At 31.8% G+C, this 19365-nt stretch overlaps 2 protein-coding genes across 3 annotated transcripts; one reads left to right on the plus strand and one right to left on the minus strand.

Moving 5' to 3' along the window:
* LOC148235344 (putative ATP-dependent RNA helicase DHX57) lies at positions 1-8790 on the minus strand. Its single transcript, XM_088186301.1, has 17 exons — positions 8643-8790; positions 8413-8569; positions 8199-8344; positions 6569-7559; positions 6293-6505; positions 5845-6226; positions 5612-5784; positions 5259-5413; positions 5004-5186; positions 3958-4208; positions 3649-3896; positions 3347-3421; positions 3065-3271; positions 2932-3006; positions 2609-2855; positions 1037-1125; positions 1-291 (listed from the first exon to the last, which is right to left on the minus strand). Exons 1-17 carry the CDS (start codon positions 8708-8710, stop codon positions 148-150), a joined length of 3804 nt encoding a protein of 1267 aa, XP_088042427.1. The 5' UTR covers positions 8711-8790; the 3' UTR covers positions 1-147.
* Positions 8791-10112: 1322 nt separating this feature from the next.
* LOC148235345 (uncharacterized) lies at positions 10113-19187 on the plus strand. Of its 2 annotated transcripts, none has more exons than XR_015809619.1 (15): positions 10113-10288; positions 10582-10679; positions 11280-11458; positions 12165-12317; positions 12388-12497; positions 12557-12729; positions 12799-12980; positions 13049-13403; positions 13474-13533; positions 14219-14416; positions 14763-14842; positions 15289-15367; positions 15435-15540; positions 16990-17079; positions 18348-19187. XR_015809619.1 is itself a non-coding variant. In XM_088186153.1 (15 exons), the coding sequence occupies exons 1-15, from the start codon at positions 10190-10192 to the stop codon at positions 18673-18675; spliced, it is 2286 nt and encodes a 761-aa protein (XP_088042279.1). In that variant the 5' UTR covers positions 10113-10189; the 3' UTR covers positions 18676-19187. The 2 variants fall into 2 exon arrangements, 1 of the variants encoding a protein (XP_088042279.1); XM_088186153.1 differs by having other exon boundaries at positions 14763-14838.
* The last annotated feature ends 178 nt before the right edge of the window (positions 19188-19365 follow it).

Consider the following 19365-nt stretch of genomic DNA (forward strand, 5'->3'; position numbering starts at 1 on the left):
TAAGTCTTTCTATACATATAAAAATACACTTTCTATAATTACAAATAAATAACTATAAAAATATTTTCATTTTATTTAATAATGAATATTTTGTATAATATATTATCTGTCAAACACAAAAATTTTCTAGATTCATGAACTTTAAAGCTAATCTTTAGACACAACTTGCACAATAGTTTTGATGATTTTATTTCCATTCTCGTGATGCAGCAAATTCAAACAAGGATCCTTAATTTTCTCCTCCAACAAATTTATCAACTCTTCTCTTATAGTCTTCAACATTTCTGCCACCTGCAAATTAAATTATTGGGTAAGCATAACTCGTTGAGCAACTTCAAAGACCATACAAAGTAAAAATTACATAACACTAACAAGAGTATAATGACTACAATTTCAAGGCAATTCAAGACTAGTCAATTGTTTCTTATGACGTGTTATACGTAGCATGTTCTATTAGAGGCCACAACTCTTAATGACTTGCTCGTTAGCTTCATTTTTAGAAAAATAATAATACAATACTCGAATATGTAATCAAAGATTTACTTCTTTTTATCTACATAAATAATTTTTAATATATTATAATTTATAAAGCAAACACGCAAACATAGTTGAGAAGCATTACCGTAACCAACTAAACACAACCACATCCTTCAAAATGTTATACAATGACATACTCATTGAAACGAAAAATAAATAAAACTGGAGATTATCTACATGTATTACTCAATAATAAAAAATATTTATTATTCATAACTAGCGGATCATACACGGCTTTGCTTGGAGTAAATATTTAAAGTAAAGGTTGGAAGGCGATTCTTCAGAAAGAGTACATAAATATAATCTTATTCAATGTCAAAACATCAACGGGAAATAACAAAGAAAAATTACAGGGTCTTACAGTGCAATTAAACAACATTTGGAACGAAGAAGAAAGTGGGGTTGGTAAAGAAAAGTGCAATATGTCATGTTTTAAGCAAGGTATACTATGCGAAATTTAATTTAAATCCGTTGATAAATTAATTTGTAAACTTATTACCTCCAAAGTTTCAACTTGAAACATTATCCAACCATCTTCTAGCGATACGATGAATGTACCTCTGTGCAATTCAATTGCTAGTTGACAACCTGTAAATTATTAAACTATTATTACCTTTCTTCATTGTTGATAAAGAAAAATATACAAATCATTCATTAAATATGCGTTATGAAATAACACAGAATATATTATGTCATACAATAGCCAAATTTTACATTGACAGGAAGTCAATAATAACATAATGACGTTTTAAAGCTATAATTATTTTTTAAAGTACATATCAATTTAGTATCATTATATCCACCATTACAAAATTGAAAAAGTAAAATAGAGCGATTCAATTCGCGATTTATAATATGACAATAGTATTTATAATACAATGTTAATTCATTCTAAAATTCTGCTGAAAAACATTATATTTAAATACAGATTATGAGGGTTTTTATATTTTTATACAAAAAAGTAATATCTAAAGAGTTATGTTATATGAACAAAACTTATGGGGGATTGTCGAAAAAATATTTCACTCCTTCGGGTATTCTTCAAGAGTCAAATGCTGCTCATTTGCTTGTTATTTATTAATGATATAAATTCAGCATTTACATATTCCACTTTTCTTTTGTATATCGATGATTTAAAATTGTTTAGATGCATTTGATCTATTGCAGACTCTTTCTCTTTACAGTAATTTAGATTCGCTGTAGAAATAGGCTTTTTAGTATCGGTAAATGACACATTGTGCCATTTTTTTATCTCATTCACCATCAGAAAATTCACACAATTTCGGTGGAAACGTCCTGGGTAAGAAAAATCGCTTAATCGGAATCACTTTTGAGAACATGAGAAGATTCTCTCTATGTGTAAACGTCTGCGAAAATTTTTTCAAGATACTTAGCTTTGTTATGAGGAATGCGTTTCACTTTGACAATCCATCAGTTATTCGTATCCTCTACGGCACTGTAGTACATAGCATTGAGTCGGGGTTTATAATTTGAAATTCCTGAGTAACCAAATACTCCCTCTTAATCTAAAACGTGCAAAAAAGGTTCTAGATATTTGCTAATTATCGTTTTTGCATCCCAGAGCTTCTCTTTTAGAAACGTTGAGATACGTTTCGCTGAGTTCTCGCAGAAAATTGTATGTCACTAAGCATTTCTTTAAATCACTGAAGAAGATGTTGACATTCCAATTATTCTCGAAGATTTCCAGTTTTGAGTTTGGGAATGTCTCACCCATGACTATCGTCATTCAGATAGGCATCGCATTGCACATTGATTTATTTATTGTCAGCGATGAGAAGCTGATCTAGTTTGTATCATTTAATATTATTATTTGATAATTTTTTATTTTTATATTCTATGTATTATTTTTAATTTGTTGTACAGTAGACTCCCGAATAACACGGTGCTATTTGGATATGTGTAGTTGGGGGACTAGAAAATACTCATACAATTGATTGCAATATGTACGTACGAATCATGCGTGTGGTGAGATATCCTCCCATTGGCTCGCTCTCCAATTTACCGTGTTATTGGGGGGTCTACTGTATTTAGTTTAAATAAATAAATGTACCTGAAAATAGTACAAAAGGAAGCAACGGCACCATTGAGCAATCTCTGATGAATATCTTCGAAGTCTTCACCTTCTCTTGATACACAAGATAAGGACTCGTAAAATGAGATACTGTATAATTAACTGAAGTCGGATGAACGCAAACAAAGCCGTCCTGTTTCGTCTTGTAACGAAGTTCGTCGGGTCTCGGCTGACGAGGGATTGCACCACCTGCCGATTGATGGAACGATTTCTCCGGAGTGAGGACCTAATTGAACATTTTAAAGCATATACAATCGATTAATATATTCTTTAAGTTAAACAATAAATAATTTTATATCTACCTTAACAACATTGGGATACAGAGCGGCACATAAAATTGCCGCTAACAATTTTTGATTGTCACCGTTGAAATTCAACTGTAAAAAATATATAGTTATTAGAAATATCCATTAATAAGAATCGATAAAATTGTACCTCTGGTCCGGTAAAATCTGCTACTTTATCAGCACCTCTAGTTTTTCGGCCTGTTTTCAACGCCGGAACGAATCCGATGGACACTAACAACTCTAGGAATTGATGTTTAATATCGCCTAACATAGAGAGCGATTTGTTTGATAGATAATTTTCACTTGCAAAGACTTGACCGGCGTATCTACTGTGTGATGCTGCTTCTTGCCATTTCTATAAAAATAATACAATTAATAAAATGGTTAAATGTATGTATTTACATATATGTTAATAATATGAACCATATACTTTATATGCCTTGAGTACTGTGAGTTGATCGCTGTTTCCTATTGAAAACTCCTTCTTTTTGGCATCAGCTTGTTCCTGAAATTTATTACAAAATATTCATAATCTACTTGAGAATATGTATAAATATAAATTAACAGAAAGTTTTCTATAAAAAATTATTACTTAAGAAAAACATTTTTTATTTATAATAAGTAATTTAATTTAAATAGTATTAATTTAATTCTGTATTGTATATTTTACAGAAAACCAAGTATAATATTGTTTTATTTTTTATATTTAGATTCTAAGCGTTATAATTATACCTTTTTGCCAAACGGCGCAACAAAAGGGTTCTTATAGCTCAGACAAGCGGCTATCGTCAAAGCAGAGTCGAGACAGCAAAATATAGCGCCGAACAACATAAGCTTTCCGATTCGAACGTCGACCGGCAAAGTAGCTAAATGAGCGCCCAAAGCAGTGAGATCTAATGATCTATCCAAAGCGCCGACGTCTTGTAATCTCGTCAGAGCTGAATTGATACTTTCATCGCTCGGAGGCTCCAATGTACCGCCTTGAAAAATTATAAGTCTTTTAAATATAAATTTGTGTCAATAATTAAATAAATCATTTACCTAAGACTTTAGGAACACTGACACCCTCGAAGACAGGAAGAACTTTTATACGTAAAATCAATTGTTCTAATGGCACTCGGTGAATTTCAGGTACAGGTTGATCCAAAATGTGATATTCGTAGCGGTGAGATGTAAATAGATGGACGCATACTCCGGGCATCACACGTCCAGCTCTTCCTTTCCGCTGTTGAGCGTTTGCTCTCGATACCCAAATCATATCCAAAGACTCCATGTTACGATTTGAATCGAAACTGAAATTAATCAATACTATTATAATTAAAATTTATTATTGACAAATTTAATTTTTCATATTTAAATATATTATACACAAGATTTATATATTTTATATATAATAGTATATATTTTAGTTACCTTAATTTTTATTTTACATAATTGCACAATTGTTTTTAATACGACATTTCCAGATAGACGGATTAAGCATAATGTAAAATGAAAGTAATTATTATGCTATTTTGGTGAAGATTTCTATTTTCAATGTCATCATTGAACAAAGAATCGGATACAAAATTTGCTTTGGGGGAAAATAACATTTTGATTTCAGTCTGGTATCTTACTAATTACTTAGTAGTTGTTGTGTTTACCCCACTGTAACGCCTGTCACGTTACAACGGAAGATTTGGTACGGTGATTATTGCGCAAATGAAAGTTGCACATAGCAAAAATTCTGATCATAGTGATTAATATACACATATATGTATATTTAAGAATACGTCAATATATATAAAAAATAATGTTTGTAAATATAACAGATGTTAATATGATTTTAATTTAAAAATATTCTAAAATTATATTAGTAACTTACATTGATATGATACACATAATTATATAAAGCAGAATTTAAAAGTAAAATTTATTTGGCAATCAAACAATCAGAATTTCAGTGTGCGCAATAATCTGGTCACTGAAGATTAATAATAAATAAATAAATAAGGATATTGTGCATATATTTAAACAAAACCTTAGAAGGAGAAATTTATATCTGTTAGTAGAAAAATTTGTGAATCACTTAATATTAAAATATTTACCGCTTTTCTTTCATCTTTCCACAATCAATCACAAATACGCAATCATCGATCGTAACTGAGGTTTCGGCTATGTTTGTAGAGAGCACAATCTTCCTCACTCCTTTTTTCGGCTTACAAAACACAGCTGATTGTTCTTCACTAGTAAGCGTTGAATGCAACGGAACTAACATATAGTTTCCGTTCCTGTTATTAATTTCAATCAAAAGTTAATTTTATGGTACAAATATTGTGTAATAATATAATAATTGAATTAACCTTGGACTAAATATTTTACTATCACACAGTTGTTCATGCAGAGACGTTATTTCAGATATTCCAGGTAAAAATACTAATATTGCTCCTTCTTTAGGCCATGTGTGATCTCCTTCAACGATATATGTTAAGATATGTTCAATAAGATCTAAATTAACCTAAAAATAAAACAATGGAGATATCATTTTTTCTTGATAAACAATATTTTAGTAACGGAAAGGTCAATAGCATTGAAATTATTTTATATCTTCTTGATGTAATATTTCGACTTCTTGTAAACTGTATTTAATAATTAGGTATAAAGTTAAGAAAACGATTCTTAAGTCATTTTAATTAAATCGTTTCTAGTGTCTTACCTTTTCAGGATCCATTAAATATAAATTTTTACATGCGAGGGCACTGCAACCCGGATATCTTCCAAAAGTTTGCGGCAAAGTGAGATTATCATCTCTGATATTAGTTTTAGGGCATGAGCTTGCTGCTAGAACATCGCTCGTCTTCAACTCAATTTCCAAAGCATCATAAGATCCTAAAATATATAAATTTTCATAATATGTAACACTCAATAAATTAATTAATAATAAAATACCTTTCTTAACTTTCCGCGTGTATTTAGAATTTTCTTCCATGATAAACATAGTCTTCTCTAAAATATCTTCGAGGAACAGTTGCTCTACAGGGAATGTTCTCCCCGGAATTTCCAAGACGGGAACTTCACCGAAATAATTAGAAAAGAGATTGGCATTCATTGTTGCACTCATCAACACAACTTTCAAGTCTTTTCTGGTGTTCAATAAATCTTTTAAAATCAACAATAGAAAATCGCTCTCTTCCGATCGTTCGTGGACTTCGTCTACTATGATGTGCGTTACAGAATTCAACTGAGGTTCGCTTTCAAGCCTTCGCAGAAGTATACCAGTAGTGCAAAATGTTAGACGCGTCTTTGACGATACCTTACTTTCTAAGCGAATCTGTTAAATAAATCATATGTTATCGATTGTTTATTAATTAAATTTATTTAAAATTAAATTATTTACTTGATAGCCGACAGTGTTTCCAGTTCTTTCGAGTCTTTCTTCGGCGACACGGTCCGCTACTCCGATTGCCGATATTCGTCTCGGTTGCGTACAAACAATTTCTACGTGCGAATTATTTGAATTCTTCGCTTTATTTAACAACCATTCATCTAATAAAAATTGAGGTACTTGCGTACTTTTACCGCAACCTGTTTCACCGCTAATTACTATAACCTATTCAATACAAAATTAATTAATTATAAATGTATAGCTTTTTATGATATTCATGAAAAATACCTGAGTTTTTTCCACAGCGTTCAAAATATCGTTCATCTTATTCCAAGCCGGAAGCTTTTTTCTACCTTCTATCATCAACTTATATTGACTATTCTTTTGCTTCTCTATGAACTTCTTTGCAATTTGTTGATCTTCTTCTAAAACACTCTCCATATTGAACAATTTATTATCGCGAATAGCTGCTCTTTCATAATGGGAAGGTAAAATTTTTTTAGTGTTTTCTTTCTCATCAATTATAATGGGAAACAGTGGTTGAGAACTATCTAAAAATTTTTTATCATTCTTTTCTAAAAACTCCATAATTTCTTCTTCGTTTTGCAACAAATCAACTATCGAATATACTGACGGTACTCCGTCTCTAGAAAGAATATCGGCTTCGGCGATTAGCCGACGACAAATATGAAGACACGTCATTTGAGGTAGAAGATTATCGGGAGCGCTTGTTTTCAGCAATATAATAGGCGATTCAAACGGATACTTAGTGTTTATCCTAAATTTAATTTCTAAGAAGAAGTCAAAATTGTTTACACTCTCTTCTTTTTTGACTAAAACTGTCGGTTCTTCTTTCTCATGTGAAAACCTACATCTCTCGCGAAATTTACAAGTTCCCTTCAAGTAGTTTCTGCACATATCTATCTTTTTCGTCTTAAAATTGTTATTTTTATTGTTGTAATTGATGTTCTCTTTGCGGCTAGTTACTATTTTCTCAACTTCGCTATTACTGCACAGCTTGAATAAATAATTCAATTTTAACTTGAACTCCCATAAACTATTATACTCTTTTTCTTTGAAGATGGATTCGAATATGGATTCTAGTACAGCTTTCTCGTCATTCCTCGACTCTAACAATTCCATAATCGTCGAATCACATTCTATGTTTGAAACATCGTTAATTTCATAATATTTATCATATAGAGCGTCTAAAGCTTCGTCAATTTGTCCATTAGTATAATCAAGAGCTTCTGCACAATGTGTTTTATGAAAACCATACCTGAAAATAAGCAAATAATTATATAAACGACAATGAAAATATAATGTCAATTTAGAAGAATACTGTCAACATAGTATTAATATTAAAAAATTGCGTAATATCAAAACATTCACATTTCATATGCATCGCTTAAATTTATGTAAGTTAAATAATTATTTTCATTCCCAATAATTTTAAACTATTTAATAAATACAGTATGTGAATTAAAAATCAAATTAATAATAGATACACAATATTAATCAACTGAAATTATTTCTTAATGAGGCAGTTTCTTATTGCGTGATTAAAAACGGTTGATTCTAAACGAGCAGTTAAATCTGTCAAATTTAAATTCATTGAAATTTAAGATTTAAATTCAATAAAATTTAAATTCACTTGTCATATAGAGCAGATAACTATAAAATTGGTCATAGAACGATCACGCACTGGCTGTTGTGATGATATAAGATAAGACAAAATTCGTCCTTCCCAATTTAAACATTTTTTTAAATTCTATGACGATTTTTTACGTCACGCTTGTTGTGCATGAAAAATCATTATGACGCCTTTATGCGTCATGCCCAGTTAAGAGGTTAAAACTATATTGACGTTGAATAGAACAGTCATATGTTATCACAAATAAATAAATTTTATACTAACATTTCTAATTTCTTTAACGCAAACATCCTAAATTTATCTTCGCTCGTTACCATATCACTTTTCTTCTTTGAGTAATCAAAACCACCTTGTACAACTAGATTGCCACGTTCCATCCAATAACGAGTACCAAGATTAGAACCTTTATCCTAAAAAAACAACCAAATAATAAATATACCGCAAGTATAAAATAATATACGAACAATAAAAATAATACCTTATAGTTCGACGGCTTATTTAACTCGAAATCTTGACCGTGAATGTGCCTAAGAGTCTCCAATATGAGGTTTTGAGAATCACCGCTAAGTCGCAGGGTTTGCATTTCAACCCTAAGCGCCGGATTTGATTCATATTTATCGTCTATTTTTTTATTGCTGAAATAATGAGTTTCATTAGATTGTGAAATAGTTCATATGTACTAAATTAGGTGCAAATATAAATGTATACATAATTTTTGGGTTAACAGGCGTGTGAAGAAAATAATCTTCCGCCAGTTGTTTGGAGTTGCCGTCCATTTTAATTTCTAAAATAAATATAGGGCCAAACGCCAAACGACACGTGCCATAGACAACTGACACTTGAATGTCAAACTGCGAATAATGTTGTCATACGCAAATTATTTTTATATTTTTTGATTTCAATTCCTCTATCGCAGCGGTCGGGGAACCGGGGTAAATTACCCCAAATGGGGTAAAAATGAAATTTTTTTGGGTAATAGGGAAATTTTTCTAATATTTAAACTGCTATTTCATAAACGTGTTAGTATGTTTACAAACTTAAACAATATGTAAATGTAAATTAATTCAATAAATAATGTTTATTTAAAATTACCATTGATTGTTTTCTTTTCAGAATGGGGGGGGGGGGGTAATATCGACTTACGCAAAAATATTTTGGGGTAATGGTTAAAAAAGTTCCCCGACCGCTGCTCTATCGGAATTTGGTTAGTTTGGTGGATATGTACCCAGGCATTGTAAATTTTTATAGACGTTTTAACATTATGCCCTTTATCATTAGGGTCCTAAATACACAATAACTAAAAAAAGAAAAGCGTTTTCTTCTGTGACCATATTGCAGCGCTCATTGTACGTATGAATTACAAGACGTCTACATGCAAACTGAAGTAGAATGAGTAGTGTGGTGAGTTGCTTCGTGCTCCGACTTCTTGCTTCTTTCTTCATTAATATTAGATTAGTATGAAAGTAAAACAATTTTTCAAATTCATTGTACACAACATTTTCTTTATAAATTTGTTTCAAGGACATCTAGTATAGAAATAAATGATTTCATCCTAAACTTATCTCTTGAAGTTTATCTAAAGCATCAAGACAGGAAAAATTTGGTCAATTTTTGCTGTTTCTTAATTATTGCAATCTTTCTGACAATTTTATTTTGGCGACGGAAGGTGACAGGTGACAATTAGATACAGATTGAGCCGCTACAGTAGTATGTTTATTGACGATAAAGTTACATGTTTATTTACATATGTATGAGCATAAATAGGCCCACTACACCTTGATTAACATTTGACAAGGTGATTTTTGCTCGTTGCTCTTTAAAATATTTTCTAATTCTCTGTAAAAAAATCATGAGGTGACATGTACAAACTTGTACAAGTACTTAATAATTAGTGATGGGAAAAATTAGAGATTTTGAATGGGGCGGAAAAAACCAAGAACTTTTGGAAAAGTTTCAGGTATTTTTCCGGTGCTTTTTGTTGCTGCCACCCCCCTCAAACATTTACATTGACATCTAAAATATAATAGTTAAAAAATCACAGATAGCATAATTATGCTTTTTTTTGTATAATATAACTCATTTGCTAAGTTATAGAAAAAATATAAAATTATAATTGCATTTAGCTCTGACTTTAGCCCTGACATTAGCTCCGCTGTTAGTACTTTTCCGTTGTAGCGCACGCGTCGCCGGTAAATGTCAGCGGTAGCGCCTGCCCTCGCTGAGGTGTGACTTTTTAGGCGGGCGCAGCCGTAGCTATGTGGCACGAGGCTCGAAAGCAGGAGCGCCTCATCAGAGGCCTCATCGTCGACTATCGACGTAGAGCGGAGCGTCGGAGAGACTTTTATGAAAAAATAGTATGGACCAAAAAATCATATACACTTCTATCAGATTTTATTTGTGTATGGGATTAGTTTTGATTTTGAGTATAAATTTCTAAATATTTTCGTATAAAACATATAAGCAAAATTGTACAACTATTTCATGGAAATGTACTGGAAAAAGTGGTAGTGGAACTATTAAATCATTAAAACATTATTTTGATCAATGCTGACGTACCTATTCTTCCTTCTACATCTTATAAATATAATTAAACAACTCATTTTTACATTTGCGTTGATATTGATTCATTTAAAAATCTCATTTATAGAATGCAGACTCCACGCAGATACTTCAAGTTCATGGCAGGCAGTGCAAAATTCATCTGGAGCCGACCATCGCAGCTGCCGGTGACAGTGCTTCTATTATGTAAGTTGAAAGAGACATTGCTGGTTATTTATTACTGGGAACTGAGAAAAATAAATTATGATCAGATTGTTCTTACCCGTTATTCTTACTGATAGTAATCTGCAAAATAGGTAGAATCTTCCTTTTTTGCCCTCTGATGTTTAATCCTTTGAACGGTCTATCTTTCACTGTTTTGAGGTACCCTATTTACATAGTATATATAACTGAAAAAATATTTAATTCATTTATTTTTTAAAATTTAATTTAATTTTAATGATTTTGTATGCCTTCACCTACGGAGCAAAAAAATTAGCAACATATATAAAGACCATTACTGTACATTTATTTTCTTATTGGATGTTTTGTTGATTACTTGAATGATATATCACTCATATATAACTTATTTAGATCTCAGATATTTTCATTGTCAAAAGGTTATAAATACGACATCTGCGGTGTTTTGTAACTTTCATATTTTTTAAGGCAATAGGTGTTACCTAATTTTGTCCGTTGTGGAAGTATTGAAGCTGGTGATTGCTTACAATATTACTTAGTGTATTTTTGTGATTTATGATTAACTTTATTGTGCTTTTATTGATATTGCATCATAATTATTCACAGGATGCCGTGGCAGGGTGATCATAACAATATCATAGATCGATTTGATGTGCGAGCTCATTTAGACTACATACCCGAAGTAAAAGTTCCGGAAGTGCCGCCGGAGAGTTTGAGTCAAGAAGAAAGGAACTGTAATTATGAACGCTACAGAATATTGGCACAGAATATGTTCCTCTCAATAGGTATTTATTCATTTAAATATTTATTTATATAATTACATACATATATTATAAATCATTACCATTGAAAAATTAACATAAATCCTAATAAATAAATGGTACTGGTCGATTTTATACCAGCCACAACTGCATGATTTTTCGTGGAAACAAAAGCAATGCATTTCATCAACTAATTCTAAAAACCAGCATTTTTCTTTTTTTTTATTCATATTGCATTTCAAAATATTAAGTTTCTTTGTAAATATTTTTTTAGAGTAGAATAAAATTAATTTTATAATTTTAATTTTATGCGACACACATAAAATAATTTTAACATATGAACCAATACAAGTCAAAACATTTGATAAATTTTGTTTTTTAATTCCTTTTAATTTAAAAGCTATCCCATTTTTTTGTTATAATTCTTGTGTTGCGCAAAGTTCTCGCGAAATAATCGTTTTAACACATCACGCAATGAATAAATTACCTGTTAGTCGGTCGAGTGTTAAGATGGCTTTTGCGCATGGACTGAATTGTTTCATTATATGTGTGGTCGTATATATGTGCAAGCGCGGTGGTGGCCGGTATAAAATCGACCAGTGCCAAATAAATATCTAATATTACTAAAATATAGTATTTACAAAATTTATAAAGACAATTTATAAATTCCACAAATAAAATTTGTTATTTCATACTCTACATATTAAATGTTGAAATATATCTTTGATAGGTGAAGAGAAATTTCTTCATCAGTTGGCGATTGAGGAACAATTCGGTATTACGATGGAAGAGAAAGAGTCGCAAAAAGAAAAGCATGAGAAAAAAGGCCACGGTGCTTCCATCGGTTATAATTATGACGATCCGACTCAAACGACGAATACAAGTAATATATTAATATAATTTTAGGTCGTCACTAATAATTATCAACATTAATAAGTAAATTAATTTAATAGATAGTAAAAATGCTGCTCCTAAAACTGAAGAAGATTCGGAAGAAGAATCCGATGCTGAAATTCTAGACGTTGATTTAAGTATCGATGTTAATAAAGTTGAACCATCGCAAGTATGTATTATTATCATATATTTCTGGAAAACATGTGTATCAAAATTTAATTATTATAGGCTCATGCGATGAATACTTGTGGAACTCATTACGGTATGTTGGATACGGATCTGTTTTCATTTTTGACGTCAGATGCTCACGAGGCCGAGAGGCACAGGCAACAGATGCGGGAAGAAAAAGAAAAAGCGTTGTTTTCGGGCAGAAAGAGTCGACGTCAGAGACGAGCTCATAGGTAGTTTTATTTGTACTATATTTTAAGTGAACTTTATCCTTGTGAATATTTTATCTTATTTTCTTTCAGAGATAAGCTGTTAGCGACGCGAATCGTGAGTCCTCCGCATTATGCAGCGAAACCGTCACCAGTGAAACACGTCGGGGACGATTCTCCATCGCCTACGAGATCTCCTTCACCAGAGCCGAATACAAATACTGTAACTTACATTACAAGCTTCGGCGGTGATGACGATCTCCCTCCTGAACCTGGTACAATATTTTAAATGCCATTGTTATGATTTATTTATCTTTGATATAAATATGTATTTGTTCAACAGTCAAACCGATCAATAAGATGTCTTATGCGGACAAAGTGAAAGTGTCCTTAGAACCGAAACCTTCTACACGCGACAGTCCCAAGAGATTGAAAAAGTTGGCAAGTCCTAAGAAGCAAAGGCGATCTCCTTTGCCAAAATCAAAGAGATCTAAATCTAGGTCGAGATCGCCTTATCTAAAATCTAAAAATCGGTCTAGATCGCGAAGATCGAAATCACGATCTAGATCCAGATCGAGGTCCAGATCGCGTAAATCGCGCCCCAAGAGCTATAGATCTGTATCTAAGAATAGGTCTAGGAGTCGCTCCAGAGACAGAAGGCGTTCGTATAGTGATAGATCATCGAGAAGCTACTCTCGGTATTATACATTTCATCAAAAGGTGTATTAATTCAGTGTGATGCATTATTAATTTGATTATTTGCTGCAGGTCGTATTCTAGATCAAGTTGTTCACGGAGTAGTTCGAGCTCCTCTTCGACTTCACGCAGGTATGTGTTTTTAATGAAGAATATTAGGTATTGTTTGGTGATGTATTGATTTATTAATTGTGGATTGCATGGTTATGATAATAATAAGCGTTACAGTAATTTAACGATAACGATCAATTATATTAAATAATTTGTCAAAAAATTGAGATGGATGTTTCCATCTGCATTTACTTGTTACATTTATTTTGTAGAGCAATTTTCATGTAAATATTCTCATGACCGAAAATTCTGTTTAAATTCTTACAATCTTTAAACCCTCAAGTTTGATTACAGACAGCAAAATCTGGTTTTTCTCTTTTAAGAAAAATAATGCACGAAAAACAGAACAATGATATTGATTTTTTAAAAAAAATAATCCAATTTTGATTAATTCGTTCTTGGAAAATCATTCATTCGAAAATTTTCTTCCATCCTCTGATGTAAATTTTTTGAAATCTGCGTCTTCTCCTTGCTCCGGTCCATGTTCAATTGTAATACATTTTATATTATCGGTGACCGGTAGCCAGGTTCGTTGAAATTAATAGATATCCCGTTTCCTTTTAAATTTTTTTACACAAAAATTTGGAATATAACGTTAAGACATTTCATTTAACAAACAATGGTTAATTAGTTGTTTATTAATAATATGACCTACATATGAAGTACCTATGACCATCAATTTATAATAAGTTGCTTCTTTTTTCAGTTCAAGGAGTCGAAAGGGTTATAACAACAAGAGCAGTTATGCGATCAAATCACCTGATAAGGGTCATTCGAGTAACCTTAACTCGATACCTCCTCCGCCCGTACGTCCAAGATATTATGGGCGCAAGAGGGAAGGTTGTAAGTCGTCGTCCAGCGAGTTATCGATAGACTCCAGCGATGATCAGTCACAAACGGAAAAGTAATATATTTTGATATTAACAATATTGTGACATCTAGAATTAATTTCAGCGTGTCACATTTATTTAAAATTAAATAAAAGCATGGTCATTATCGCTTAATCAAAATCGAAAACAATCGAGATAACAACCAGTGTCATTAAGAAATTATTGATTTGTCTAAGTTTGATACAACTATTTTTTAGAAAGCTTTTGAAATAATGTGTAACTTAAAAAATGTAAAATTTGTCCGTATATATTTATTATTAGATACCATAGAAAATGTACAAGTCTGATTTTGATTCTAGATGTTAATATAATTACAATAAAATATATTTTTTGGTTGTAATATTGTGTTTACTTTTTCAGATCAAACGAAAATATGGTTGGCAGTAAAACCAGCCAAGTGTCGAATGTAGTCCGTAGTTCGGGATCAACATCCAAAGTCAGTAAGAATCATTGTATCGGGGCACTCCTAGACCAGTTTAATAAACAGTACAGTTGTGAAAGCTCGAAACTGAATCCGCCCATTAAGTTATTAGTTTCAGTTTTATTTTATACCAAACGATCGCCGAGTTTTTGTTTTTCGTTTAAATGTGTGATTTTATCTTATTATTTCTTCCAAACTCCCATTCGAAACTGTACTGTGAAGTGTGTCTTATACTATATAAATATAAAAACCGGAGTGTTTAGTATAATATATACATTTTATTATGATTGTTATAATAGACACTATTGACAATGTCAGATTTTATTGTAGAATTATTTATGCTATATCGGCATTGTCAATAGTACCGTTATTGGTAAGTGGTGATTTGTGACGTCTAGGTGAAAAATTGTAAGGATTCGGATGTGTATTAATGTGTGTTGTTAAATGAGCACATACGATTTTCAGCACTCTGGAACGTCCAGCGAAAAATTATCACTGAAAGAAAGACTTCGGAGGAAGATGCAAGCGCAACTGTCAAGGCAACGTGAGTTCATTAAAGTATGGTATGCGAGTATTGCGATTTATGTTTAACGGCAATGAATTTGTTGCAGTGCGGGCTGATAAAAAAGCTGAAGCCGAACGTTTGGAAAGAGAACAGCAGCTGCAGCAAGAGCGTGATGATGAAATGCGCGAGATGGCTATTAAGATTCGTCGAAGGTATTCCTAAAATCTTTTGCTAGGGCAGATCATATATACAGGCGGCCCTCGACTTTCGCACATAATTGGTTCCTGAAAATGTGTGTGAATGTTGAATGTACGAAAGTAGAGGAAAGTAAAAAAAATTGAAATTGTGTGTATTTTAAAATATTTATTTATCAAGTAAATATAAAATGTTTAAGAGGCATTTAAGAGACATGTTTAAGTGGGGTTTGCGGGTGTTTCATTTGAAAAGTTATCAAGAGCTAACTGTTTTCCACTATTCTTTTTCTTTTCTTCATATAGTATTTTATAACATGCTGTGTCTTTATTGATTGCCCTACGCACTTGAGATATGCGTTCTCCATTGGAATCATAATCCTCCATAATATTTAAAAATTTGTCAAGATGCGTGAAGGCTTCATTCATATTTTTCATTGTTAAAGAGTTTGCCAAAATAAACCTGTCTCATCAACATTAAATATTTGGCTAGAGGAATATTCTCCATCTTCAATAATTTTGGATAATTAGGAAATAAATTCTTTTGCAGCATCTTTATCCGCATCAGCCGATTCTCCAGTAAATTTATTATTATGAAAAGAATACCTCATTTTAAAATTGTAAAACCAACCATTACTTGCTTGAAAAACCGTGTTAAAATCTTTTTTTAATCTATCCTTCCAATCTTTGTGCAAACTAAGAGCTTTTGCTTGAATAATTGAAATACTCAGAGGGACATCTTATTGATGTTGGTCATCGATCTACGACGACAAAGATTTTTCCATTTCATCCATGTTTTTTTTTGCCGTGTTTTTTTGGAAACATATCTTAAAAGATTGTGGAAATATATCTTTGATTTCCACAATTTTGAACGCATTCCTTAATTATATTTGTATTTTGCAAAATTGAACATATCGTAGACCTGTTTGTATCATACAAACGTCCGATTGAAGCAAAAGATTCACCGCTATCAGAACGTCTAATAATTTCCATCTTTGTCTCGAATCGTGTGCAGTTTGTGAGTCCTTGATTTCTTTTTGTTTGTATCAACACTGAAGTTTTTCCGTTTCTCACTCATGTTTATAATTTTTTTTTTAAAAAAAATTTAATTTTAAAAAATGTTATTTTTTTTTAAATGTGCGAAAGTCGAACGTTCGAAAGTCGAGGGCCGCTTGTAGTCGATTATTTTAATGAAAGACACGAGTAATGCTGATAGATAGCTATATATCTCAATTGTGATTATTTTTCAAGGCTGCATCGAAAAGACTATTCAACAGGAAATCTCATATCTTTTTTGTACTACTTCGTCAAACTCAATATCAAAAAACTTTCTTTTACTACTTTATATTTAAATTTAGTACCATACATTTTTTGTGTTACTTTTTTAAAACTGCTTTTATATTGTAATTATATATTGATATAGGGCTTGAGTTGTACTTAATTTTAATTGTAATATATTATTTATTGCAGACAACGAGAGATGAGACACCAACGTCGGCAATCATATAGTTCAGGTGATCGAAGCTCTTCATCTTCTCCTCAACGATCTCCACATTACAGGTGTGTATTTATATAAATTTCCAGGTTGTTTCATAATATGTGACCAATTTTGATAAAATAAATTGCCAATAAAAATAAATTGTTTATAAAGAACATTTTTTTAAAAGCTAGAATATGTTTTAAAATGGGGATGAAGTAAAAATAAAATATTTTGCGATAATAAGCTTAGATTTTTTCTATTTCCATCTAGCAATTGTTTTTCATTATCAAAAAATTGAGATTCGGCGTTCATTTCTAAAGTCACTTGTACCAAATTTATTGAACTTGCTTCTACTGCATAATATATAATGCCTGCACTTCACTCTGGAAGTTGGCCAAGGTTGGCCAAGGACGGAGAATATAGTGGGTTATTTCGGTCGAGTTTGGTTCTGCCTGCTCTAAAATCCCTCGGAAGTTGTCCGAGGCTACCGAGAACGGGAGGTAAAGTGGTGGTAATTCAGTCGACTTGGCCAGCTTCCAGCGCTTCCGAACATTGTCGGCATATTTTCCGAGTCAAAGGGACCGAAGTCGGAGCTGTTCGACGAGAGTGAGAGATAATGATATGGTGTTTCGCAAACTGAGATAGAACGAGTAACTCGGTTCAATTTCAGTATGCGCGTAGGGTTAATACGCATGTCGAGCGCTGCTTCGTGGTCACGTGGTCAAGTTATAATACCACATGCTTATCGGGGACTTCAACAGACTCTTACTGACATCTTTGAATATTTTAGGACACCAAAAAGGATTAATTATATTTTTGATAGTATATTCTTTTTACAGATATCGTTATTATATTTTTTTTCATATAAAATTAAATAATTAGTGGTACTTGATTTTGTTAAAAAAAATCGTTAAGAATATCCTTATGTATTTTCCTAAATCGGTTTATATAAATGTCACACCATAACGAATTCTTATTTAGAATCGATGGCGACAAATTATAGGATAGTCACAGATGTGGTGCTCGTATTCTGAAGTATCATTTTTATGCCTTATGGCATTTTGCAAAAGCTGACAAAGATTTTGCGTAAATTGAATATTTACGACCGAAAAGTTTTCACTGATATTGTATTGGTGAGTACCTACACAATTTTTTATAATTATCAGTAGCGTCATATTAATAAAAAGACAATTTAAAAATTGCGATTATTTGCCACATTTTTCGATCGCGCGCAAATATGCCAGCTGTACGTGACAGAAGCCGACATCCGGACGTCATTCACGGCCGCCGTCCGGATGACATATGAAATTAGCGACAGTGTCTATTAATTTATTTTATTAAATTATAGGAGAAAGTCGCAAGAGAGGGATGATAAGAGAAAGCAAGAGGAGAGTCCCCCAAAAAAATATCGCGAACGTCACGATTCCAAAACTGATGAAGATAAACACGAAAGCAGTTCTAAAAGCTCTCACAAAAGTTCCTATAACAACAAATCCTCCGTTGAGTCGAGTAGAAATAAGGAGTACAGTAGTGGCAGTAGAAGTAAAGATAAGGATAAGAAACACGAATTTGAGAGTAGCAGGCGATATAGCAGAGACGATTACAAAGCCGACAGCAGCGATAGCGAATCAGAATCGTCTGGCAGAATTCCAGTGAGGAGACTGGTCGATTATTAATCGTAAAAATGTGCTCAATCGAATTTTGTATATATATATATTGATGTTTTATGTATATTTTTTAAATGTTAGATTAATCCAAAAGATGTGTTCCCAATTTGCGTTGGAAGGGTACATATAATACACATAATTTTTTTATATAAATTTTAAATTAAATATTTGACTTTATCGACTGAGTTTGCATGGAGGAGCAATACTTTTTTATTAGGAAATCATTTTAATGGATCTATAATTTTGCATGCGTGGAACATAGGATTACTGTAGTTTAATTATTATCAACAACGATAATCGTCAGGGAAATAATTTGGTAAGTCCAACTATTCATAAATTAGGATATAATGCAAGTCCACATTATCTTTCAGTACACTTGTTATATAACCATTTTAAATATGGCATGCTTGACAATTATTAAAATGTGACTTTCCACATTTCTCCCTGACCTCTTCATATATATGAATAATGTATCGAGAGCTTACAATCAATTTAAAATTTATTACGAGTGTAATTTTTTTTCAACTAACTACCTTACTTTGTAACTTTTATTAATATTGTTTTATTAATTGAGGTTGTATTATAAATATTAAAACAATACTAATAAAATATTCCTAAATTCCGACCAATAGTTGAATTTTTATATACATATCAATTATATTTACTCTTCATATGCATATTAAATATATTTTATTCTCA

The sequence above is a fragment of the Plectrocnemia conspersa genome, unplaced genomic scaffold (genome assembly GCF_051122295.1).
Source record: "Plectrocnemia conspersa isolate PC_06_02 unplaced genomic scaffold, ASM5112229v1 ptg000005l, whole genome shotgun sequence".
Classification (NCBI taxonomy): domain Eukaryota; kingdom Metazoa; phylum Arthropoda; class Insecta; order Trichoptera; family Polycentropodidae; genus Plectrocnemia; species Plectrocnemia conspersa.

Bases quoted from the DNA above. Each gene is read 5' to 3' on its own strand.
- LOC148235345 (XM_088186153.1), top strand. From the start codon at position 10,190: ATGTGGCACGAGGCTCGAAAGCAGGAGCGCCTCATCAGAGGCCTCATC. The intron at 10,680-11,279 runs GTAAGTTGAAAG...AATTATTCACAG, and splicing joins GGTGACAGTGCTTCTATTAT to GATGCCGTGGCAGGGTGATC. The intron at 17,080-18,347 runs GTGTGTATTTAT...ATTAAATTATAG, and splicing joins CAACGATCTCCACATTACAG to GAGAAAGTCGCAAGAGAGGG.
- LOC148235344 (XM_088186301.1), bottom strand. From the start codon at position 8,710: ATGGACGGCAACTCCAAACAACTGGCGGAAGATTATTTTCTTCACACG. The intron at 3,007-3,064 runs GTACAATTTTAT...TATTTTTTACAG, and splicing joins CAGATTTTACCGGACCAGAG to TTGAATTTCAACGGTGACAA. The intron at 292-1,036 runs GTAATAAGTTTA...TTTAATTTGCAG, and splicing joins TTCAAGTTGAAACTTTGGAG to GTGGCAGAAATGTTGAAGAC.